This window comes from Schistocerca cancellata, chromosome 4, assembly GCF_023864275.1.
Source record: "Schistocerca cancellata isolate TAMUIC-IGC-003103 chromosome 4, iqSchCanc2.1, whole genome shotgun sequence".
In the NCBI taxonomy this organism is placed as follows: domain Eukaryota; kingdom Metazoa; phylum Arthropoda; class Insecta; order Orthoptera; family Acrididae; genus Schistocerca; species Schistocerca cancellata.
This window is the reverse complement of record NC_064629.1, coordinates 641,649,775-641,676,640: the sequence shown is the minus strand read 5'-3', so window position 1 is coordinate 641,676,640 and position 26,866 is coordinate 641,649,775. Positions and strand designations below refer to the sequence as shown.

The 26,866-nt window shown below is 37.9% G+C and overlaps 1 protein-coding gene across 5 annotated transcripts in view; it reads left to right on the top strand.

Annotated features, from left to right (window-relative positions):
* The window catches only part of LOC126183263 (rho GTPase-activating protein 190), a 308,492-nt gene that overhangs the window by 124,736 nt on the left and 156,890 nt on the right, over positions 1 to 26,866 (top strand). For all 5 annotated transcript variants that reach the window (XM_049925082.1, XM_049925086.1, XM_049925085.1 and 2 more), the window contains exon 16: positions 16,734 to 16,923. In XM_049925082.1, coding sequence (XP_049781039.1) covers positions 16,734 to 16,923 — 190 coding nt within the window. The remainder of the gene's footprint in view (positions 1 to 16,733; positions 16,924 to 26,866) is intronic.

The following is a 26,866-nucleotide window of genomic DNA, read 5'->3' as shown; positions in this document are numbered from 1 at the left end:
AATGATGATCCCAGCCACAGTTCTCCCAACATGTGAAGAGGCCCAGAGCCTTCAGTTGTCTCCCCCTGCACTCTGCAATAGAAGTAGAACACCTAGGTGTTATGTGTTATGAAACTTCAGATATTTCAACATAAGTCAAGCAGTGCATTACAGCAAATTACTGTTCTAGACATGAACACAATTAGTCCAATTCCACCAGACACATTCACTACCCTCTTGGAAGATATATTGTGGATGAATGGTATGTGGCTCCACTCAGTGCAGCCCATTCTATAAGTGCCAGCAATTCCTGAATGGAAGAGATTTATGCAGTCTACCAGTAGCATAATTAGTAGTGAGATAAGTGCAGTAACTATCTGACCATTCATTAATTCATCACTAAGTGACTACAAAATAATTACATGGCTTTACAATACACTGTCAACAGTAAACAGCAGCAAGGTGCCACATTTACTATTCCAATTCCTTTCCCACCAGAACTACCTAGATCTTCGACAACATCACACTTACAAATTAAACACTTTTCAGCCGTCATTGACAGGAACATGTTTTTGCATAGAAGCTCACTTAACAACTGAAAATAAGCAGCCTAGTCATTTAATAAACTGAAAATAACTTCACTGTATAAACGTTGTTAGAGAAGTTATTTTGTCTGTTCACATAAGAGAAATGGAAGGAAATGCTGGGGAGGTGTAGTTTGTTCACAGAAAAGTGTGCATTGGTTGAAGTGGAAGAAATTTCCTTTTCTGGAAAAACACTGCAGCTGCCATACAGGGTGAATTGGAATCAGTTTCTCCTCAAACAGTGTAGAGCAGTGAACAAGGCTTAGGAAGATTCTGTCCGTGTACGTTTCTTGTGTTAGTAACCATCCCCTGGGCATGCCTTCATATGACATGCTGTGGGGGGGGCTGGTATAACTTTGTGAAGTATTCTGTATTTGCATCTTGTGATGTAGTGCAGTAGATAGAGTGGGGAATCACCTGCTTGCTCTTCAGTTTGCAGACATACAAATGTGGGAAATGCATGACCAAGTGACTTATCTTCCCTCACATTTCTGACTTCCAACCCCCTTTTCCATACTATTACATGCCCAGAATACAATTTATTCATTAATATGATTCTCCTGCAGTTAGATGTGACACACACACTTAAAATTTGTTTATAACCCACTTCATGTAACAATAAACATCAATTTTACACCAATTAAAACACTAGTTTTAATAATCTGCTAATTTTCTGCCCCTTGCAACATGGAAGCTATTAGTCCCAGAGAAAAAAAAATTAATTGGAACTTTTTGTAGGAGATTTAATGTGGTTTACTTTTGCACTTTGAAACATTTTTGGTAGATGTTCCATAAAATTTCAGACATGGAGCCGCATAAATTCAGCTTCTTCTTCTTCTTCTTCTTCTTCTTCTTCTTCTTCTTCTTCTATTTCGGCTGAATACCTCCAGCCATCTTCAGAGTGAGCCAGGATGACTAATGCTCCATCACTTGCTCCGTCCTTTTACACCCGAGGACTGCGGCTGAAGGTACACAAGGCGCCAGAGACGTTGATAGGCAGCATATGCATGGAAATTAAATCTATGGCTACAAAGTCGTTCCACATGGTGATATTGATGTGTCATGGAGTGCTGCACCGTTGTTACGTCTTTGCGATTTAATTACAGAAATTGGTGGATTCCATGATTTGTCCAAGTTGTAATTGGGCCATCCCAGCTCGACCTTCTTCAATTTTGATGAAATTTGTACAGCATGTACCTGAGGGCCCTACATGAACTTAGGCAAAGTTTCAGGCTCACCTGTAATTTGGTTGAGGTGCTAGAACCATTTTCATGAAGACCACTTTTACAGAGACTGAAAAGTCGCGAAGAAATCTTCAAGTTTGGCATTCCACTGTTCCTAATATAAAAGAGCTAGACCCTTGCTTCTGGGTATAGTGGTACAACTTTGTGTGCTTTACACACAAATGTTGCAAGTAGAGTTCAGAAAGCAATGCATTTAGCATAATCTTAGTTCAAAGTGGGCAACAAATCATGTCTCGAGAAATTTACTCCATAGTTTAATGAGGCATAAGTAGTGGAGAAAGTGCGCTATGGACCTGGGCTTTTGCCAAACTACTGTCTGTCTGGGTGTTTAGTATATCACAAATTTTGGCCTGACTTGTGTGTTAAATTACTGTGCTACCGTCCTGTAAATTTGCTAAAAAACATGAATGTATCAAAATATACCCGTATTCAAAGTCATGTATCTCAAAATGGACACCTACCACATTACATTCATTAACACCATTCAACAGAGCACATTTCATTCTATTAGAAAAACTTATTTTCATTTTGGTGTCTCTGTGGGTAAGGTGCAAAAAATTCGGCTAAACTATTGACTGTTTTGGTAATTTGGAAAATCCTTGCATTGGTCCATGGTGGCTATGCCACTACCAGTCTCAAGACTGGTAACCCCATTGCCAAGGGGCCATGCCCAATAGCCATGCAAGGTCAGCCATGGGTGGGTTTCTTTACTGCAGATTCCCAAGCCTGGAACTGGGTGTCTAGCAGGTTCCCAAGCTGGAGTGCAAATATCTAGCAGGTTCCCAAGCCTTTTTTGGATCTCTCTTTGGTTCCCAAGCCATCATACAGAATTCTTCAATTGTTGAATGTTTTAAATTTTTTGCTGAAGTCCAAAACTATTGCTTCTGGCAAACTGTATTGCTGCCCCGTCATTGAAGCACCTGGGACTGGTATGACTGCAATTATCTGTTGTTCTAGGACCCAGCATATGTCTCTTCTAGTAGACCAATGAAATGATTGAGCAGCTCCATGAGGATGCATGAAATTAATCAAGGCATCTTTTTCTTCACATTGAACTTCACAGATATTTCCTATCCACCATTTTCCATCATAAACACAAGCAACATACTGGCCAGGTTGTAGTTCATTAATGGCAACATATTTAGTAGCAACTTTAGCATGTCGGTTAACATTTGCTATAAAGGACAATGTACATATGATACTCTATGAGTCTTAAGTCGCTTTTCGTCCACGAGACTCAGAGGGCCATAGACACGGGTTCATAGGTAGATGCCGAGTTTCTTGACTTCCGCAAGGTGTTCGATACAGTTCCCCACAATCGTTTAATGAACAAAGTAAGAGCATATGGACTATCAGACCAATTGTGTGATTGGATTGAAGAGTTCCTAGAAAACAGAACACAGCATGTTATTCTCAATGGAGAGAAGTCTTCCAAAGTAAGAGTGATCTCAGGTGTACCGCAGGGGAGTGTCATAGGACCGTTGCTATTCACAATATAGGTAAATGACCTTGTGGATCACATCAGAAGTTCACTGAGGCTTTTTGCAGATGATGCTGTGGTGTATCGAGAGGTTGTAACAATGGAAAATTGTACTGAAATGCAGGAGGATCTGCAGCGAATTGACGCATGGTGCAGGGAATGGCAATTGAATCTCAATGTAGACAAGTGTAACGTGCTGCAAATACATAGAAAGATAGATCCCTTATCATTTAGCTGCGAAATAGCAGGTCAGCAACTGGAAGCAGTTAATTCCATAAATTATCTGGGAGTACGCATTAGGAGTGATTTAAAATGGAATAATCATATAAAGTTGATCGTCGGTAAAGCAGATGCCAGAGTGAGATTCATTGGAAGAATCCTAAAGAAATGCAATCCGAAAACAAAGGAAGTAGGTTACAGTACACTTGTTCGTCCACTGCTTGAATATTGCTCGGCAGTGTGGGATCTGTACCAGATAGGGTTGATAGAAGAGATAGAGAAGATCCAACGAAGAGCAGCGCGCTTCATTAAAGGATCATTTAGTAATCACGAAAGTGTTATGGAGATGATAGATAAACTCCAGTGGAAGACTCTGCAGGAGAGACGCTCAGTAGCTCAGTATGGGCTTTTGTTAAAGTTTCGAGAACATACCTTCACCGAAGAGTCAAGCAGTATATTGCTCCCTCCTATGTATATCTCGCGAAGAGAACATAAGGATAAAATCAGAGAGATTAGAGCCCACACAGAAGTATACCGATAATCCTTCTTTCCACGAACAATACGAGACTGGAATAGAAGGGAGAACCGATAGAGGTACTCAGGGTACCCTCCCCCACACACCGTCAGGTGGCTTGCGGAGTATGGGTGTAGATGTATATGTAGAATTGGCACCATACGGTGATGGTCTCTTGTACCAGACACTGTACATCCATCCTCAAAATGTTTCTCTTGATCAATTTTTGCATCTTCAATAATTTCTTTTTTAATATAAATGAATTCAATGCCATGAACATTTTTTTTCAATATTTATACAAATTGGTCCATGGTGGCTATGCCACTACCAATCTAAAGACTGGTAACCCGATTGCCGAGGGACCACGCCCAATAGCCATGCAAGGTCAGCCATGGGTGGGTTTCCTTACAGATCAGTTGGCATTAAGATTTGGTTGTCAGTCAGGCGTTGTAGGTTAGCTCTTGCTGCTAAATGCTTAACTGTGCCCCCAATTCCATCACATTGTGACTTCCCATGGCTTGTTCCAAAAAAAATTCAATTCTGCAGTAATGCCAAAATCTTTTTGATGATGGCAAAGATTTACATAGCTCTTAAAATTTTTGTACTGTGCCACAGAACCATCGCTAAAATAATGAATATGCTTAATTTCTTTAAAAATGCACTTAAGGGATTTGATGAAGTACATTAAAAACACATGAACTGCAACTGTGTCATGTCGGAGGCAATCACTGATTATGCAGTAGCTGACACTCTTTAGGTCTTCATTACCTTTGTAGTAAATGACAAATGTATGTATTGTAGCTTGACTATTTTCCCAATGGAATCCCTGCACAGCATCTTGGACAACAAAGGAGTAATTTTCTGCGAAATCCATTAATATAATCAATTCTCCTGGTTTGAGACCTTCTTTAGTGAACTGCAAATGCTTGCTCTGATGCTTTGCAATGTAGTTGTGAGTAGAAAGGGCCAACAGCTTTGTAACTAATAGTTCAATAAATTCTTCAACTGTCACTTCTCTGGTTTCAAGTGTATCTCTATCAGTGTGAGTCCATTGTGTGAACTGAATTGTATCCTCAGGATCAATATCTACAAAAGCGCTTTCCAAACATTCATTTAGAGCTTCAGTTCCTGGACACATTTAACAGTGATGAAGCATGCAATTCTTTGTTTCCAAATTACAGACAATTTTGCTCATTAAAATTTTGTTATCTTCTTTTATTCCGCTATGTGCTAACGTTAGTTTCACACTTCGATGTATTGTGCAGACACAAACTGAATGTGAACCATCTTGTGCCTACAGTCGCACACCACTTTGGCCTTAATTCACAAAATTTGGAAAATCCCATTTCCAGTCCATTTTTATTGCAGTACGCAGCAAACATTTCTTTTAAGTTGCTCAGTAGTAAGTATTTCTGTTTTTTAACTTTTTCTCCATCTATCCGAACAGTAATACAGTCCGTTTTTCCTGGACAAATCTGACTAAACTCTTCATCATAAAAATGTTCTGTGACTCTTGCCTTCACATCCTCGGAAAGCTTTTTCCCACATTTACCTTTGAGCTGTGCCAATATTCCTTGTTCAGCTTCTAACTTTCTAGCCTTCCTTACCATTCTTTCTGAAACACAAAATTCTTCCATAGTCTTTTTGATAGACCAGCTTTGGGGAACTAAGGTCAAAATTGGAATTTTCTCGTTATTATTTGATATATGTAATTTTTCTTTCAATTCTTGGATCAGTTCAATGTAATCTGAACAAGTCAAGCATTGATTGCTTGTGAATGGTTGCTCCAATTCACTGGGATCAAGTCCTCACACTTCTTCAATTTTCTTAATAACTGCACCTTCAACTTTATGTATTTTGCGCTTTGTATATCCTTTTGTATCCCTTGCACCAATGTGTTGAAATTTTAATAGTGATATTCCAACAGATGTTAAGCTTGTATTCAAATTGTGACCAACATTACTCTCATTATCTTCATCTGACTGATATGTAACATCAATTTGTGAATATTTCAGTGTATCAAATTCCTTTCTACAGGAAGGGCACATTTTTTGGCCTGGTTTAATATCGGACATGGTTATCCTTTTTAGTAGGTCATCTGTTTCTATGTTGATTGAGCGCTAGCTTTTTCGTGCAGTGTGGTTTTTCTTGCCAAATGGGTTGCAGCATGATCTTTGCAAAAATTCAAATCTTTTTAGTAGTATAGCTTCATGATGGAAGCACAGTTAAGTATTTTCAGTAGAGTGTAAACCACACCATCTAGTAAGTAATTTTTGTTCTTCTAAGGAATGTTGCTTTACAGCTTTCGGTCCTTTTAAGGCACTGTATGTCATTAAATGGCATGGGGAATCAGTATTTCCAAAACTGCATACATTAAATTGATCTTGTTCTTCCAGTTTAGCAACAACTTGATATGTTTCAGACACTAAAAGGAAATTCTCAAGTCCTAAATAAAGAAATGAAATAAAATTAATAAGCATTCAGCTTCCCAAAAATTATGTAGCAGTCTCTAGTACAGTTAAATGGTTAAATTTAGCAATGAACCTGTCACAAACAGGTTTAAAATCACGGAATAAACAGCAAAATGAATATTTAAACAATGAAGACATAATCAACAAAATACCAAGTTTTAGGTGACATTTTTGCACCTTACCCAAAGGGACACCAAAATGAAAATAAGTTTTTCTAGTAGAATGAGATGTGCTCTGTTGAATGGTGTTAATGAATGTAATGTGGTAGGTGTCCATTTTGAGATATATGACTTTGAACACGGGTATATTTTGATACATTCATGTTTTTTAGCAAATTTACAGGATGGTAGCACAGTAATTTAACACACAAGCCAGGCCAAAATTTGTGATATACTAAACACCCAGACAGACAGTAGTTTGGCAAAATACCAGGTCCGTAGCGCACTTTCTCCACCACTTATGCCTCGTTAAACTATGGTGTAAATTTCTCACAACATGATTTGTTGCCCACTTTGAACTAAGATTATGCTAAATGCATTGCTTTCTGAACTCTACTTGCAACATTTGTGTGTAAAGCACACAAAGTTGTACCACTATACCCAGAAGCAAGAGTCTAGCTCTTTTATGTTAGGAACAGTGGAATGACAAACTTAGCGATTTCTTCGCGACTTTTCAGTCTCTGTAAAAGTGGTCTTCACGAAAATGGTTCTAGCACCTCAACCAAATTACAGGTGAACCTGAAACTTTGCATAAGTTCATGTAGGGCCCTCAGGTACATGCTGTACAAATTTCATCAAAATTGAAGATGATCGAGCTCGTAGCCCTAGGACACTTCACATGGAATTACCCAATTACACATCAATATCACCATGTGGAACGACTTTGTAGCCATAGATTTAATTTCCATGCATATGCAGCCTATCAACGTCTCTGGCGCCTTGTGTATCTTTGGCAGCATACACATTGGGTCGGTCCTTGAGTGTAAAAGGATTGAGCAAGTGCTGGACTGTTAGTCACCTTGGCTCACACTGAAGATGGCTGGAAGGTATTTAGCTGAGATATTAAAAGAAGAAGAAGAAGAAGCAGCTGAATTTATGCCGCTACATGCCCGAAATTTTAAGGAACAGTCTTCACGCCGCAATAATGTGAAGGTGCACATTTTTGCTAGAAGTCACAGTTTTCAAGTTATGAAAGAAAAACGTAAAAAAGTGACCTTTAAATGCCCCACCCCAATGCTCACCCCCAGTTCAGGATTTTTAGTATTTTGTTCATGGTACTTCCTGCTACAACTGTACAAAAATTTGTAACTACTCAGTTTTCCCCCCTAATTTTGCTTCATTGACTGGATTATAAGAGAGGGACAGTACTCCAGACAGTAAAACCTTCCTGATGTATCAGTTGCCATTGAGAGTGTCTTCAATACTTAAAAGTGGAAACAGCTTCTTACATCCAACAGTGTTACAAACCTAACAGTATTAAGACTGTCCCCTGTGCTACTTAGCAATTTAAGGTGCCAGCTTGCAATCACTGAAAGATGAAGTGTTCAATTAGTGTAGCCTGCATAAGACAGAGCCAGTATATCAATGCAGACAGGTCCAAACTTATTGCACTGCCACAGTGTTAAACCAACACTCAAGATGTAGTTTCATCATCCAATACAGCTGTATAAATAATATAGTGGCCATTACATACTCTGGTAACTTTGCATTTTCCATTACCCTGTTGTCACTGCATATGACCACTTTTCTATTCACTGGTTCCACACATCCATCACTATCATTGCAGCATGCCTTGTGGGGGTGCAAAATGTTATGTATGACCAACCCATTGCCAGAGACCAATTGTTCCATCCTATTTGAACCCTAGCAGATGCTGATATTGCCCAAGTTAATGTCAGTGATGCATTCTAGCACTTCCTTTATGCTTTCTATTTTTTTGATGGATCTTCACTGCCTGAGCTTGGCTAGACACAGACTCCTTGGATAATACAAGTGATGGCATTATTCGGACTATATGTGCCACTTCTGTGTAATCTTAGCCACTTACCACTGATACCCTGTTTACATATCTTCAGAGTTGGGATCCATTAGGGCTATTATTGTGAGATGTTGTAATTTTCACAATTATTGAACTGTGTGAAATAAAATCAACATAACTTCTGAATGTCCGTGAAATCTTCTCGGGTGATCAGCCGAGTAAAGGCGTCGTCTTCTCGCAACGTTTCGAAGGGTTTCGTACCCATCATCTTCAAGCGAAGTGTCGAGATGCTGTGTTGCGCGGTCCTATAAAGGCTCCTGGACCAGTGACTGATTCCGGGCGCCGACCAATCAGGTACTTGCGGAATCGGCCGCCGCGCCAGTGGTGGGGGGTTCGCGGCGCGGACCGGGCGTCGAGTCCCTGCCGGTTCCTACTACGTCTATGACCGCTGTAGAAATTCGGTTGAACAGCAACCTGATCAATCGAGACACTGGTTTCCAACTTAGTACAGCTTGGAATCCCGCAATACTAAAATTAGAAGAGAACGCTCCGGCACGAAGACAGTAGCGGTCATAGACGTAGTAGGAACCGGCAGGGACTCGACGCCCGGTCCGCGCCGTGAACCCCCCACCACTGGCGCGGCGGCCGATTCCACAGGTACCTGATTGGTCGGCGCCCGGAATAAGTCACTGGTCCAGGAGCCTTTATAGGACCGCGCAACACAGCATCTCGACACTTTGCTTGAAGATGATGGGTACGAAACCCTTCGAAACGTTGCGAGAAGACGACGCCTTTACTCGGCTGATCACCCGAGAAGATTTCACGAATGGAATACGCCGAGAAAGTCTCAAATCACATTTAACTTCTGAATGGTTTGTGTTAGGGCATTGAAACTGCATGGTTGGCTGTGGGGCATGATGGGAATTAGTATGAACTGTGCAATTTGCTTTAGGGAGTAAACCCACTTTCATTTGGATGGGTTCATTAATAAGGAATATTGGCACCTTTGGGGGACTGAGAATCCGCATTTCGCAATCGAGAAGTCTCTTCACCCTCAGCGGGTAACTGTGTGGTGTGCAATGTCCAGACATGGAATAATCAGTGTGATATTCCTTGATGGCACAGTGACTGCCGAACGGTATGTGAAGGTTTTGGAAGATGATTTCATCCCCATTATCCGAAGTGACCCTGATTTCGACAAGATATGGTTCATGCAAAACGGAGCTCAGCCCCATCAAAGCAGGAGAGTGTTTGATGTACTGCAGGAGTACTTTGGGGACTGCATTCTGGCTCTGGGGTACCCAGATGCCACTGGCATGGGCCTCAATTGGTCGCCATATTCTCCAGATCAGAACACATGTGACTCCTTTTTGTTGGGCTATATTAAAGGAAAAGGTGTACAGCAATAATCCCAAAACAATTGCTGAGCCAAAAACAGCCATTCAGGTGGCCAACATCAGCATTGATATTCTGACACTTCAGCGGGTCGCGCAGAATTTCGCTATCCATCTGTGCCACATGATCACCAATGATGGCAGGCATATTGGGCAGGTCATAACCTAAATCCGAATATCTGTAGTGACATTTACATGTTGAATAAAGTGTGTGCGCACTGTGGTTTGTAAGTAATTTAAGTTTTGTTTTCAAATAGTTCAATAATTGTCACCCTGTATATGTATACAAAGTGTAATTTTTTAAGAATTATCAGAAATCAAAGTGGGAAACTTTCTCTGTAATTATTTTGTTTTGGTTGCTGTGACCATTAGCACCTTAATTTTTATATGTCTATTTTCTTGTGTTTCTTATATTTCTCTTGCTTTGATTTTTTCTTTTTGTGAGTAATTGCTCACTTGTGCATTCTTTATGAAATGGACATATTTAACAAAAGGTAGTTTAACATTATTTTAAGAACTGTTCTACCAACTGCTTCATGAGATTAGTAGAAAACACAGGAAACTTAACTCATGGCAACCACAAGCTTCAGTCACAATCCTGCAGAGCACCATAAATGTGAAGGTGTAAGAAAATGAAGAAACAATCACATGCTAGACATTGTCCATGTGGATTTCTTCCCTGTTTCTATTTCCTCTTGAGAAAGCAAGTGCTTGCTGTACATGTCACCTCAGTAAAACAATGAAAAAGTAAAAGGTATAAGCAACAGAATAAAAATAATTAACCTATGGGGGCATGGAACCACAAAGATATGTTTTTCTAAAAAAAAAGATCTATTGTGCTGTATCTGTGCTGCTTCATTGCAGTGTGAAGAGTGTCACTAGGTTTTTACATTGTAGACCAGTCCACTACCACTAGAGATTTAGTTAAAAGGTAATATTGTTTGTGAAAACAAGCTTTGTAAGCTCTTTGTCTGAAGCTCATTGCATTAGCTTACTATATTCATTGTATTATCGTATTAGCCTGCTCTGCTTGGCAAATACTGGTAGAGGTTTGTTTCCTCATTTTACAGCATACAGTGCTGCAGAGTTAGTGTCTCAGTTGCAGCCAGCTTATATATAGCTGCCATGAGCTGTAAGTGCGGACTGACTAATTTTTCCAATTATTGTGACAAAATAACATTTTGTCTCTGTCAAATAACAAATGGTGATGTTTTATTGAACAAGTCAGTCATAATTAATTATTCTTTGTAATGATTGTATGTATGGTAACTTTTGTAAAGTAAAGTTTGCGAATGTGGTGTGGCTCAAAGACATGCTATAAATAGTCATCTTCTACAGCCCTTCCCCCTACTTTCCACCCGCCCTCCACAGCTGCCCCACTCTCTCCTCCCTACCCTTGCTTCACATTATACTATACAATCTTACTTAAACAGTGCATCACAAAAATAAAAACTGATTAACTGAAGAGTCACAAAAGATGCAGATAAAATCATTTTGAGTACCATTCTAATATTTTCTGCTCATCTACTACAAAACCGCTATTATTCTCCAGCTACAATTGGCATCATGGAAGGACTTTTCTATTTTTTTTTTTATAACCTCAGCATAAAATTCTTCCACATATTGTCTCAGTTTCTCTAAAACTGAAGTTTTCAATGATTCACTGTTTTCTAGATGCCAAAAGGGAAGGTGTTTTGTTTCCTGAAATATAAGAAGAGGTCTGAAAGTGGGTAGGGATGTAGGGGGTATCATCTTAAAAAAAATCGTTCTTATGTTCAACATAGTCTGAAGTTTTCTGCAGGCGGAAGAGTTTAGGAAAATTGTTTGAATTTGGAGTTCCAGATCTCTGCTTTCCACATTATTGTTCGTAAATGGTATTGTGCAGTTACAGGTGTTTGATGGTACACTCAGTTACCTGCAGACACATTGTACCATTTGAATTGGGAAATTAAGTCACTGCTTAAGGTTCCCCTTTGATTATACTGTTTATTTTTGCAGCACTGGCACACAAAGAGAAAGTGAAAATACCAGGACATATGTCTTCTCCCAGACAGTGAATTTGTGCATGCTACTGCGACAACTGATCACTGTAGACAGTTTTAGTTGGACAGATGAATTCTGACATTTCATATGTGCCTAGTATGTGTTGCTGATTGCTCAGGGCCAAGCAAGTAAAACTGTCTTGTAATGTCCCTTTTTCATCATCTATGATTTAGAAGTGAATGTATACCGATTTCATATTTAGCTACAATCTTCAGTTTCCTCTCTATTGTTGTTTTTTGCAGAGGATAATTAGGAATTAACCTTGTGTATTGACACTGCCATGTAGACTTTTGGTGTTTTCTTTGTCATATTTAGGGCTGATTACATAATCGTCACTGACTGGAGATCAGTTTTGATCTTAGTTCAGAAAAGGAACCCAGTTCACACACTCGCTGTGTTCTGTAACACTAAATTTATAACAACTAAATGAGGCCTGGTGTTGATTTGAATTACCATTACATGCTCTTGGTAACACCACTAAATCAGCTGTTGACATGGTTATCGCACTTCAACTGCATATATTAATCATAGATACACAGTGAATAAAACGTTCTCAGTTTTCAAGCCACGTCAATTTGAATAAAATCCTTGAGCTTTCGATGACCATCTCCACCCTTGTCGTCAGGAATTCACTGACTGCTGGGGCTGCTACGGTTTCTAGCTTATATAGGCATGATGACATCGTCAGCAGCCAATCAGATAGACCCAATGTGGCAACCGCGCGTAAGTCAACCCGGGCAGAAAGTGGGGCTATTGCCTGTGGCAGCACCAGTGATATAGGTGTGCCAGGGGCAGGAGCCACGTTTGAAACTGCCGCTCCTGCGCCACGCATCTGTCTTTGCTTTCTTTTGATGTCCAACGCCCACCCTCATACCCTGCTGAGTGTGTACCCCTGGTCTTTGTTGAAAATGTTGTTTAAATGAATCTCCGCTGCTTCCTTTATAACAGAGCCCCAATATGTAGCTGCATGAGCCAACACTTTTGTATTGTTGAACTATATTTTGTGTCCGTTTTATAGGCATTGCTGTGCTCTGGCTGACGTGTCAAGCTCCCTTTGTTTTATATGGCTCTTGTGCTCAGTACAACGCTCCGCAACCATGTGAATTGTTTGTCTGATATACATGCTGCCACATTCACGGGGTACACCATACACGCCGGACACTCGAAGAGCAATGTCGTCTTTAACAGGGCACAACATATTTCGTATCTTGGGGGTGGGCCAGAACACTGGTCTTAGCCCATGTTTCTGCAGCAGACGTCCTAACTTACTGGTAGTTGCTCCTCAGTATGGCAGGAATGCAGTATGTATGGCCTCTTCTACTGATTCATCAGGTGTCTTTCATCGGCGGCCATTGAAAGCATTTGCGATGTCTCTTTTGCTGTATCCATTTTCCACAAAAACACATTTTAAGTTCAGCAATTCAGATTGTAGGTGGGTCATTCATCAGAGATAATCTTGGCTCTATGTACCAACGTGTTCAGGACCAGTTTCTTGTGTACAGGGTGGTGGAAACTATTGGCATTCAAGTACCGATCAGTGTGCGTTGGTTTCCAGTTCACTGAATGACCAAGGTGGCTTCCTGCCTTCCGCTCAACCAAACCATCCAAGAATAGTAGCTTGCCATGCTTCTCCATCTGGACAGTAAATTTAATGTTGCGATGAATATTATGAGATGACGGACAGCACAGTCATGGGATCACCAGTGTCTCCAGCAGTCGCAAATTTCTTCATGGAGCACTTCGAGGAGCAGGCTCTGCAAACTGCGACATTATGGCCATCTTGCTTTCTACGATACGTTGATGACACCTTCCTGATATGGCCTCATGGTGAAGATACACTACAGCAGTTAGTCGATCACACGAATGGTGTCCATCCCAACATTAAATTTACTCTCAAGATGGAGAAGCACAAGAAGCCACCATTCTTGGATGTATGCCGTCGTGAAAGACTCCGAGGACACACAGATACACTGTGAGAAACTTTTCCACAGCCCAAAAACATTAAAATAATCAGATATATTTGTAAAGTAAACAAAAAGAAACAAAATAATTTTGAGTGATTAACAATATAATTTTCAGTGATGGAACACAGCATGCTGCTCAGCACAGTGGCTCCAGAACCCTAGGGAAACAGTTGTGTGATTTCAGAATATAGTGTTGTCATAATAATTTTTATAACCCATACCGTAAAGAATAAATCATTTGGCAGCTGGTAGTTCAATCAATTTAACTGCCAATACAAACTGTGTTCTGGGTTTCAGAAATTTGCTGAGCATGATGAAAACTTACAAATTACAGATTGTTGGCAATGAATGTAGACAACTTTCTGTGCGGACGAAAATTTGAGTAGTCTGCCGGTTTAAGGACACTAAAGAAACTATTGATGCAGAGAGTGGTAGAGGTAGACTTTCGAATTGTGTGCTTTGGTAGAGCTGACATCAACCTTAAGGTTCTAAACTACCATAGTGATTTATTGAGCATAGTTCTGTTTGAGGTGGTGTATCCTTAACTTTGAGCAGACTTATTCATCCAGTTTAACTTTGACTCAAAACCACAATGCATTTTGCACTTTAAGAAACATTTCCAGATGCAAAAAAAGTAATAAGTAGGAAAAAAAAAAAATCTTAGGACCGACTTGGAATTGAACCCATGTCCTTTGTTACTACAGTCTGGCATGTAACCACTCAGCCACCACGAGACAACTTCTGTAAGGAATTAGTTGATAAACAAAATTTTGGTGATTGATTTATTTGTGCTTACTATTTCTGTTCATCATTGTGTGTGCGGTTGTCACAGCAATTTAAGCACATGGTCAGTGTTTAGAAACTTAATGTTGGTTGTGTAATTATTGCTATTCAAGCCTAAAAAAGATTTTAGTTAGAGATGTTTGATGATGAGCTTTCTTCCCAACATTGAGTCATAGCCTGATGTTACTACTTATTTTCAGTCTTGCTTCAGCTTCTTAATGTTGCTTTAGATAGTTCTCGTAATCCATTGTGTGACTATTCTCCAAAGGGAAAATATTACCATGTAGAAAGAAAAGAATTTTTGTTCCCTCATTTGATACAAATCAATAGTACAGTTGTATTGGGAACAGAGCTGAATAAAAAATAGCATCCAGTCATTCATCTGTTCAAACATATGCGCAGTTTTATATACTGTACAAGGTAATAGCTAGGTACTTACGGTTTTTTCCTCTCCCTGTAATTTAGAATTTTACTAACTGAGGTTTTAATAAGTGTGAATCTGGTTGGTACAGCACATTATGTAAATGACATTATACTTCACAAACACACATAATTTCCCTTTTATTTGTTTGATCTTAATATTTTGTACAAGTGAATGTTTTGCCGAGATTATTGGTAATTTCTTGAGTTGTTTGCTGAGTCATTACTCTGTATTTTCAATTACTATGTACCAGACAAGAAATTGGCCTCAGTATTTAGTCATTGTTATTTATCCTACAGAATTTTTATCTTCTACATAAAAAAATAGTCTGTTGTTTGTCTATGTGTTTTTAATATACATTCTTGAATAATTTATTGTAATATGTTTCTGCAGACATCACACTTTTAAATTCTAAATGATAATCCTGTCATGGAAAGCAAGGCAGTAGAAAGTCTTGATCAGCAAAATGAAATGCAGACTTACCACTTTGAACTGATATGATTATTCAGCAAATCTGAAAGTAACTAATAGTGCTCTGATTTAAAATGAGAGCAGAAGATAATCCTCCACATTTCACTTCTGAAACTATAGTCATGAAAAACTGAAGAATTGTATGAATATTTTGTTGTATGCATGAGCACATGGCAAGAAATGAAGGCTATTGATAAATCTAGAGCAGCTACATAGCTATTTCAGGACCAGTTAGCAATAAATTATCTTCAGATCTCTTTTACTAAGAATTCCCCTCCACCTTCCCAACAGAATCGTACATTTGAAACCTAATGCTTGAATTATCTGTCTCTTCATATGTGTTTTTATTGGCTATTTGATCATTGCACTTGAGTGATGTGTCTGTTTGTATTGTGTAAATTTTACTAACTCTGTTACATTCTGTTCTTTTGCCAAATTTTTTTAAAAAAAAACTTCTGTTAATATACAATTCGTTGTGCATGTTTTAACCCAGAGTAGTTTAATGATCTCATTTTTTAATCACATTATTATTATTATACTCGTGTAAATCAAGTGTCATCCTTATTTTAAAATTAAGATTTTTTAAAACATTCTTTGATATTAAACTACAATACACCAGTCATAACAATTTTGTGTGCCATTGAGATGTAGAAATTATGCACTGAAAGATCTCATCAGCTAAGTAGTTAAGTAATGGCAAAACATTAATGTATTGCTAGTATTAGATTATTTTTATCCCCACATTATGTAATATTGTTTACCATGTTGTAGTATCAGCCTCAGTATGCATTTTCACTTATTCCGCACACATATTGTTAAAATCTGTGTTCCAGTTCTCAAGTGGTGCACTATGAATTTATTAAATTCTGTAATGTTCCCACGTATTTTACTTTGGGAACCTGATGTGGACAAAGTTTTCAATTTTCAGGTGGCTTCTGCACCAAATATAGAATCTTTATATTTCTGTACTTCATATTCAAATTGCCCGTGTTACTAATAGGACAGTTTTTATGTAAGAAAATTCCAAATGTTCAGTGAATCGTGTTTTATGAATAATTTGAGCTCTTAATTTTTATATGTCTAATCATTACACAGTCTCACAAAAAGAGTTCGTGGTTTACCTGTAGCTGTTCAAGTTCTTAATACAAATTGTATAAGCAGGGTGCTCCTTTCATATATCATCTTCCAGCTGCCTTTTACACACCATTCTTCAAGGAAGTTTGGGAGAAGAAACCTGAAATAGAGCAAGCATTCCACATGGAAGAGCCGGTCAATTTGAATGACTGCAGTGAGGGCACATTGGACCACCAGTCGCGTCATCCACTTCCTCCTCCACGGCATGAGAGTTACCTTATCAAGACCGTTGAATCAAATGAAGGGTGAGAAATGTCATTAGTATAGATAAAATCAAGAGAATACTGGGAAGGAGGTTATTGATATTTCAGAATGGAATATAATTTACTTGTGTTACGTAATACGTTTTCACATGTGCTTATGTTGAATAAAGAAATTTTTAATGACTGTGATTCCCTGCACCCTCCACCATTCCCCTTCATGGCTTCTAGATCATACTTTCTTTATATTTAGACCTTGCTGATGTTACGCCTTGAGCTTATCACTTATTCAGTGACAGCATAACTGAAATATCTTGCTGCTCTCAAAACATATTTAGTTGTGAGGATAGAGTGTCACATGATACAGTTTCATTCGAAAAAAATACATGATAATTCATCTCTGTGAGCAGAATCTGTTTGGAGTTCTTTTGCTGGAGATTTATCTGACATACTTCAGAAACATGATTTGCTTCTGTTACTGAGATAACTAAGTATACAAAAATGATGAGATATCCACAATCAATGGTCATAAGATTTACAAAAATTTGATTAACAAGACAACAGTGGAAGGCAATTGGTAGCCGAGAGCTAGCAGATAAACTATCTTGAGACAGGTCATACTGTAATGCGACAGTAACTCACTGAAGGCTGGCCTGTGCCATACAAAAGGAGTGAAGTTTTCAAAGAAAGGAAAAGGCACCTCATTTTTCATAATGCAGTGGTGTTGGAACCACTGATGTATAGATTGGTTGACTGCTGGAAACTCTACACTGGTTTGGTGTCCCTACTCCAAAGTTCTGTTTTAATAATTATTAACTTCTGTTTCTCCATAGAATTCATTAATTATTTTACTGTATACTACTAACTGTTGCAGTACCTGTAGTTAACACCAGGGCTGACATAAATCTGCATGGAAAGTGCATTTCTTGATAAACTCCTGTAATGCCTTGTACAAGAATTGATTCCTTTGAATGTAACATTGCATTAGAACATTTCTGTGTTCTGTGATAAAGCCAACTTTTTTCACTCCTCCATCTCCTTCTCTCTCATTTTTTATACTAAAATTTTCAATAGTGTTAGTGGTCATAACACCAACTTTTAAATGCTTTTAACATCATTTAAATATTAATGCAATCATCATTTTCTTATTCCTATTGCAATCCATTCCTTCCAGATGATTCTGGTGGCGTACTGTACCAGCCTTGTTGGTAGCTGTATTTGTTTGCTTACAGAAAACATTTTATATCCCTTTGTTATGTATGAAATGCATGTCCATGAAATTTTGTCTGTAACATTTTTGGCAACTGATTTAGCTTTTTGAACACTTCAGATTTTGCTCATTTTGTACTGAACTGTATAATATGATTTCTATGTGTATGTTGACAAAGTTACAAGTACATGTGTATTGAAAGAAGTAGACAGAGGACCACCAGAAGACATATAACATTTTGTAGTTAGTTGCAGCTCAGATTTACTGTAGCGTATCATTGACGAGGTAAATTTAGAGAATACCTGAAATATAGTCTACTGCAAACCTGCTACATGTTGCTTTCTTCATTTCACTACAATTATCATCTAAAAGCATACTGTCAGACTGCTATTTTCCAGTTATGTTTTCTTTTATCATCTCCATTATACATTCATCAGTACGTACCTATATTCTTTGGAAATATTTTGTATAGGCTGTGTTGGACAGCTGTTACATAAGAAAGTTAAAAAATTGCATTATAAAATACACAACTGTACCACTATTTATTTATTTATTTTTTTACTGAAGTCAATCGATTTTGCACCAACATCAGACCGTCTTCTGTCCTCAAAAGCAACTCAGCTATGCCTAATCACAACTGCAATACCAATTGTAACTTACAGACTGCTCCATTACTATTATTAATTGTCCGTGCACATCCTTTATGTCCAGTCAAGTCAACATCAAGATAATTGTGTTCGCCTTGTTATCATGTTTTGAGCTGACAAAGCAGGGTACACACAACCATCTCTGATACTGACTGGACATAAAGGTTATGCATCGACAGTTAATAATAGTAGTTGAACAGTCCATAAGTTGCAGTTGGTATTGCAACTGTGAGAATGCATAGCTGGTTGCTTTTGATACCCAAAGATGGTGTGATGTTGGACCAAAAATGATTATCTTCAATCAAAATAGTGGTAGAGCTGTGTATTTTATAATGCACATTTTAACATTGACATCCTGTATGCTGATTTTTTTCTTCTTCGATGTTTTATGTAGATATTGAGGTTAATATCATTTCTTGTAATTCTGATGTGTTTAACAGATCGTCCAAATTTTAGTCTCTTCCTTTTATCTATAGGATCATACATTAGAAACAGAAATAAGGCATATCAATTAAATGTGCTGAAATAAGATGAATGACTCATTGGTGTTGAAATCAGTGAAAATTCAATGATACGAAATGATACCAGTACAAACCATCCAGTTATGCTGAACCTGGAATGTAATGAACTTGTAGTGGCAATCAAAGATCCGTGCTAGACTGAGATCTGAACCTGGGTTTTCTGCATAATCCCAGCAGAGGCCTTAACCATAAAGTTATCTGAGAATGTCTCCAGACCAGACTCAAACTTTCATTGTCACTGATAAGTCCATCTATTATTTCCAAACACTACTATCAGAAATTTTCCCCTAGGGACAAATGAGAATAGCATTACTGGGTGAACGAAGTTGGAGGAACATTGTGATCTACCCTGTCATGAGGGTTATGTGAAATGCACTGAAATAAAATTAATGAATTGATGGAGATTAAGTCACTGAAGGTGCACAGACACTATTTATCAAAAGTTGATGTGCAGAACTCTGTCGCTACCATTCTGTCAGTAGTTGACAGGTGTAATCAGTATCAGTATTGTACTTTCAGATAGTAGTTGTTTAACCTTTTATTGGCTAACAGTATGAAATTTTATCAGTATTGTTTAAATGATGTCACTCTAATTCTGGCAAAATGTGTGGTTGAACATTATCTCAGCCAGTCATTAATTTGAATATAATGTAAGGGGACTGGACTTTGAACAGTAAGCATTTTCACTCCATGTTTTGAGAGGACGTTACTCGTGATGTATAACACTTACAAAATTGTGATTTTATGTCAACACTGAATGACAGTAGGAAAAGCATAATGAAAAAAGTGTTTATTTATCTGTGATAACTCAATTATTGGAAAAAATTGTGTACTTGATGAATTTTGAAATCAAATTTTATTTTTGGTGCCATTAGCCATGGCATCGTGTCCAGTATCACTCAAATTGTGACAGGCTTCTCTCAACATCCAAACAAATAAGTTATGAGTTGCAGCTGGTAGTTTGGAGTATATCTGAATGAACAACAAGAAATTATTTTACGTAACCATTTTCTTTTCTTTATTTATTTTTTTAAGAAGTGACACCGGTAATGATATGTTATTTATCCAAATCCGCATATTGCCGGTAAATATTAATCATAATACAAAGACCCCTCGTAAACTTCGTTTTGAGAGAAATTTGATGAATAAAGCTGAAATCATTGCGAAAATATATGTACATTTCATACTGAAATGTTGTTTCTAGAAAATTAGGAAAAAATACATTGTGACTTTTTCATGCCATATTGCTCTTTAAGTACATTTCACCTGCATATTCTGGTTGAAAAGCTGATTTTCTGTCCTTGGCAATCTTTTTCCAAAGTCCCGTCCTTCATCTGGACTCCTTGATAGTGGCTTCAACAGATACTTCTTCTTTGGTCATTTGCAGAAAATCAAGACAGTCAAAGATATTATCATGTTATTCATGTTAGATGCCTAAATTATTTATTATTTTAATCTTGCTAATCACACTATGTATTAACATATTACTGAAATAATCACAACTGTTTTCAGAACTTTACAAGCAACTAGGACTGTTTTCAGTACTCTGTTGAAACTTTCTTTGTGGTTTTTCATGCTGTCGTGTACACATTTGCCAAGCAATTTTGAATTTACAAGTTCCTTGCATATTTTCTACATTGACTGCATTCTTTTCCTGTTGCATCACTCAGCCACTTACACCATGAGGCCTCCCTTTTTGACAGAGTCCATGTAATGTGTTCTGGTCTGTAGTAAAAATTTAGGGTACAAAGTTGCCAATACAGTTTTTTTCTCATTTTGTGCAAATCCCCCACATTTCTTCTTATAACTAACTCATACAACTGAGTCAGATTGTTTATTTCTCTCTATGTAAGATTACAAGGTGTTCCATATGTAAGTTTCTTCCCACTGAAGTCTTTACACAGGTTTCTCAGCTTGGCTCCCATTCAGTTCTGAAAGGGTCCAGCTCCCTTATTTTAACATTATAACATGGTCTGTCATTAATTATACTTACATGACCTTTAAAATCTAATGTATAATAAAGTTTGCATTTGCAAACACTGCCAGGTGCTTCTCATGATCCATGGATAAATCTTCCATGTCATGCCTGGTAATTGTTACAGTTTTAAATTTGTTGCTATAAAACTGAGGTTTAATATTAAATATCTTAACACTTGCCATTTTTAACACTAGAAACAGAGAAATAAAACTGCAAAAGCAAAATCACACGCTACAGATGTTCACAACAGAATCTTGATTCGTGACAAAAATAATAAAAACTCTGTGTGTGTGTGTGTGTGTGTGTGTGTGTGTGTGTGTGTGTGTGTGTGTGTGTGTGTAAGCTTTGCTATTCTGCCAGTGTTACTGTCTGAACTCAAGAAAAATCAGTTTTCCATTTGCAGTGCATATTCACTGAAGTCACTGCTCATGTGCAGTCTTTTATTCAAACCAAAGACCAAACAAATAGTGCTAATGTTCATAAACAATACAGTTCTTAAAATCAGAAGACATTGCATATTCTCACAGAACACAAAAGAAATATTTGGTTTTTTGTCCAGGTTCGCATCCAGGTCTCCTTAGAATTTGTTGTCAGATTCATTGCAGAACATCTAGAGCAGTTTCCCATACCCATCATTGATAAACAGTCTGAACAATGTAATGAATGGCAGAGAGTACAAGATTAGTCGGGGAATGATTCAACAGTAGTTGGATCCATTAACTGGTGAACCATAATATGTTCCGTGTGCTGAATGCTGTACATTGCCAAATTTGTGGTATCTCAGTTTATAACCATCTGTATTTCATACATGTACCAAAGTATCATGGTTGTTGATCACAAGATATAAATGCTATTTCTTTGTAACGTGCAATAGGATTGGAAATTGGTTTGTAGATCGTGGTCTAGTGTTAAGCATTGCTGCCTCTGGATCACAGGGTCCCAGGTTCAGTTCCCAGCCAGGTCAGGGATTTTCTATGCCTGGGGACTTGCTTGTTTTGTTGTCCTCATAATTTCACCATCATCATTTGGGGAAAATAGTAAGACGGGACTGTGAAAAGATTGGGGATTTGTACAGGTGCTGATAACCGCATCGTTTTGAGTACCCCACAAACCAGTCATCATCATCATTAGGATTGGAAATTAAATAAATGTGAATCTGAGGAAGGATTTTTCTTTTTGTACAGACTTACATGTATTGACTATTTTTCAACATAATCTATATGATGATTGAGACATGGTGTAATAGTGCACCACCTTTTCTATCCCCTCTGAAACAGTTTATCTTGTCACCTGTATGGACCAACAGAAGTGTGTCATCAATGGTAAAATTCCTGTGATTACAGGTGTGGATGTTAGAATAAATACCTTACTCAGACAGACTGTTTTAAAAGAGGTAAGTAAATATAGTGATGCATACAAAAAATTTTGTTTCAATAAGTATGGTGGGTTAGAATGTTAGAGGACAGCTAAACAAAGTTGACTAGCTTTTTGTGCTATTCTGAACATTGAAGGCCATAAACTTTCAACCTTTCCTGTAGCGAAAATTTAGAGAAAGTAGTCGTAGTCATGTGTGCTAAAATGACATCAAGTTCAAATCATTTGAAACCATTAGTTTCCACTTTCATCAACAATTGATAGTATGTGCTTGTGAACTGCTGATACCAGAAAACTTATTTGGAATTATTACATTGTATAGATCCTCACTTGGTGATCTTCAGATGTTTCTAGAAAAATTTGATTCGTTATTATGCCACCTAGCAGATAAAAGATGCAATTGATTATCTGGTGTGATTTTAATAATTATTTTGTGAAGGATTAGGTAAATGATGTGGTAATGTTATTTAACATTTATAACCTGAATTCTGTTCTTGAGTTTTCCACCAGAATTGCGTAGGACAGCAGAGTGCTAAAAGACAACATATTTGTTGGTGAACCTTCAATCAATTGTATAACTGTATATCCAGCTGTGAATGGCCTCTGTGGTCATATGCACATCTAACCATATTTAATAACTCGCCTAATCACAATAAAGTGGCGTCACGTAAAACAGAATGATTAAACAAAAGACCATGTAAAGTACCAAGGCAGCCTTACAGGAAACTGAAGTGATGTGTATAATTTGATATATGTCCTTTCTAAATTTGATAGCTTTCTATCAGTCTTTAACAGCTACTTTACAAAAAAAGAAACAAAAAACACAATAAAGTATGGAATTAATAAGGCATTTAAAAAGTGGTGGGTCACAAAAGGTTGTAACAATGTTGAATATGTGCAGGGGGAAAAGGATAATTGTATGAAATTGTTCTACAACAAGCAAAGATATAGATTTAATGCCATATTATAAGAAATGCTGTTTGATCTAAGAAATGCTGTTTGATCATAAGGAAAAGATTAAAATTTAAAATCGTGTCTGGTCATAATAAAACTTAATTAGAGATGCAAAAGAAGGTATTTAACCTATTCAGCTCTATATAATGTCGAAATTAGTAATTCAGACAATAGAAATAAATATCTGTAGGAAATGTTAAAGGAAAAATGAGAAGATCAATTAGATAATGTGATTTTTAAGATAGAGTCTGAATAGTAAGTGATAGCAGTCAAGTAACAAAAACATTTGGTAACCAACTCATGGTTGTGGCTCAGGAGATTGATGTGGACAGTTCAATAGATAGGACAATAGAATACTTGCTGGAAGCAGTGTCACAAATATGCAGCTGAATTACAAATGCTTCAAGATCTGCCAAAGAAGTTAAGAATATAATTACCTTGTTCAAAGGCAAAAACTCCCAAAGATTTATTGATACCCGAGTAACTTACTAAAATCCTGGTCTCCACAGTATTTGTTATACATAAAAAAACTGTTGTCATATGTCAAAAAAAATGAGAAATGGATCTCTTTCCTGACCATGTGATTATTATAATCAAACCTAATGGAGAAATTTCAACATTAAAAGTATAAATAAAATTTTTCTTGAAAAATGGGTTTTCTGCAAATGGACTGTCATTGTTGTTTGTTGTGTTGTGGTCTTCAGTCCTGAGACTTGTTTGATGCAGCTCTCCATGCTACTCTATCCTGCGCAAGCTTCTTCATCTCCCAGTACCTACTGCAACCCACATCCTTCTGAATCTGCTTAGTGTATTCATCTCTTGGTCTCCCCCTACGATTTTTACCCTCCACGCTGCCCTCCAATACTAAATTGGTGATCCCTTGATGCCTCAGAACATGTCCTACCAACCGATCCCTTCTTCTAGTCAAGTTGTGCCACAAACTTCTCTTCTCCCCAATCCTATTCAATACTTCCTCATTAGTTACGTGATCTACCCATCTAATCTTCAGCATTCTCCTGTAGCACCACATTTCAAAAGCTTCTATTCTCTTCTTGTCCAAACTATTTACCGTCCATGTTTCACTTCCATACATGGCTACACTCCATACAAATACTTTCAGAAATGACTTCCTGACACTTAAATCTATACTCGATGTTAACAAATTTCTCTTCTTCAGAAACGCTTTCCTTGCCATTGCCAGTCTACATTTAATATCCTCTCTACTTCGACCATCATCAGTTATTTTGCTCCCCAAATAGCAAAACTCCTTTACTACTTTAAGTGTCTCATTTTCTAATCTAATTCCCTCAGCATCACCCGACTTAATTCGACTACATTCCATTATCCTCGTTTTGCTTTTGTTGATGTTCATCTTATATCCTCCCTTCAAGACACCATCCATTCCGTTCAACTGCTCTTCCAAGTCCTTTGCTGTCTCTGACAGAATTACAATGTCATCGGCGAACCTCAAAGTTTTTATTTCTTCTCCCTGGATTTTAGTACCTACTCCAAATTTTTCTTTTGTTTCCTTCACTGCTTGCTCCATATACAGATTGAATAATATCGGGGATAGGCTACAACCCTGTCTTCCCTCCCTTCCCAGCCACTGCTTCCCTTTCGTGCCCCTCGACTCTTATAACTGCCATCTGGTTTCTGTACAAATTGTAAATAGTCTTTCACTCCCTGTATTTTACCCCTGCACCTTCAGAATTTGAAAGAGAGTATTCCAGTAAATATTGTCAAAAGCTTTCTCTAAGTCTACAAATGCTAGAAACATAGGTTTGCCTTTTCTTACTCTAGCTTCTAATATAAGTCGTAGGGTCAGTATTGCCTCACATGTTCCAACATTTCTACGGAATCCATACTGATGTTCCCTGAGGTCGGCTTCTACCAGTTTTTCCATTCGTCTGTAGAGAATACGCGTTAGTATTTTGCAGCTGTGACTTATTAAACTGATAGTTCGGTAATTTTTACATCTGTCAACACCTGCTTTCTTTGGGATTGGAATTATTATATTCTTCTTGAAGTCTGAGGGTATTTCGCCTGTCTCATACATCTTGCTCACCATATCTTGGCTCTCCCAAGGCAGTCAGTAGTTCTAATGGAATGTTGTCTACTCCCGGGGCCTTGTTTCGACTCAGGTCTTTCAGTGCTCTGTCAAACTCTTCACGCAGTATCGTCTCTCCCATTTCATCTTCATCTATATCCTCTTCCATTTCCATTCTTCCCCAAGTACATTGCCCTTGTATAGGTCCTCTATATACTCCCTCCACCCTTCTGCTTTCCCTTCTTTGCTTAGAACTGGGTTTCCATCTGAGCTCTTGATATTCATACAAGTGGTTCTCTGTTCTCCAAAGGTCTCTTTAATTTTCCTGTACCCAGTATCTGTCTTACCCCTAGTGAGATAACCCTCTACATCCTTACATTTGTCCTCTATCCATCCCTGCTTAGCCATTTTGCACTACCTGTCGATCTTGTTTTTGAGACGTTTGTATTCCTTTTTGCCTGCTTCATTTACTGCATTTTTATATTTTCTCCTTTCATCAATTAAATTCAGTATTTCTTCTGTTACCCAAGGATTTCTACTAACCCTCGTCTTTTTACCTACTTGTTCCTATGCTGCCTTCACTACTTCATCCCTCAGAGCTACCCATTCTTCTTCTACTGTACTTCTTTCTAACACTGCTGTCAATTGTTCCCTTATGCTCTCCCTGAAACTCTGTACAACCTCTGGTTTAGTCAGTTTATCCTGGTCCCATCTCCTTAAATTCCCACCTTTCTGCAGTTTCTTCAGTTTTAATCTACAGTTCATAACCAATAGATTGTGGTCAGAGTCCACATCTGCTCCTGGAAATGTCTTACAATTTAAAACCTGGTTCCTAAATCTCTGTCTTACCATTATGTTAATCTATCTGAAACCTGTCAGTATCTCCAGGCTTCTTCCATGTATACAACCTTCTTTCATGAGTCTTGAACCAAGTGTTAGCTATGATTAAGTTGTGCTCTGTGCAAAATTCTGTCAGGCGGCTTCCTCTTTCATTTCTTAGCCCCAATCCATATTCACCTACTACGTTTCCTTCTCTCCCTTTTCCTACTACCGAATTCCAGTCACCCATGACTATTAAATTTTCGTCTCCCTTCACTATCTGAATAATTTCTTTTATTTCATCATACATTTCTTCAATTACTTCGTCATCTGCAGAGCTAGTTGGCATATAAACTTGTACAACTGTAGTAGGTGTGTGCTTCGTGTCTATCTTGGCCACAATAATGCGTTCACTATGCTGTTGGTAGTAGCTTACCC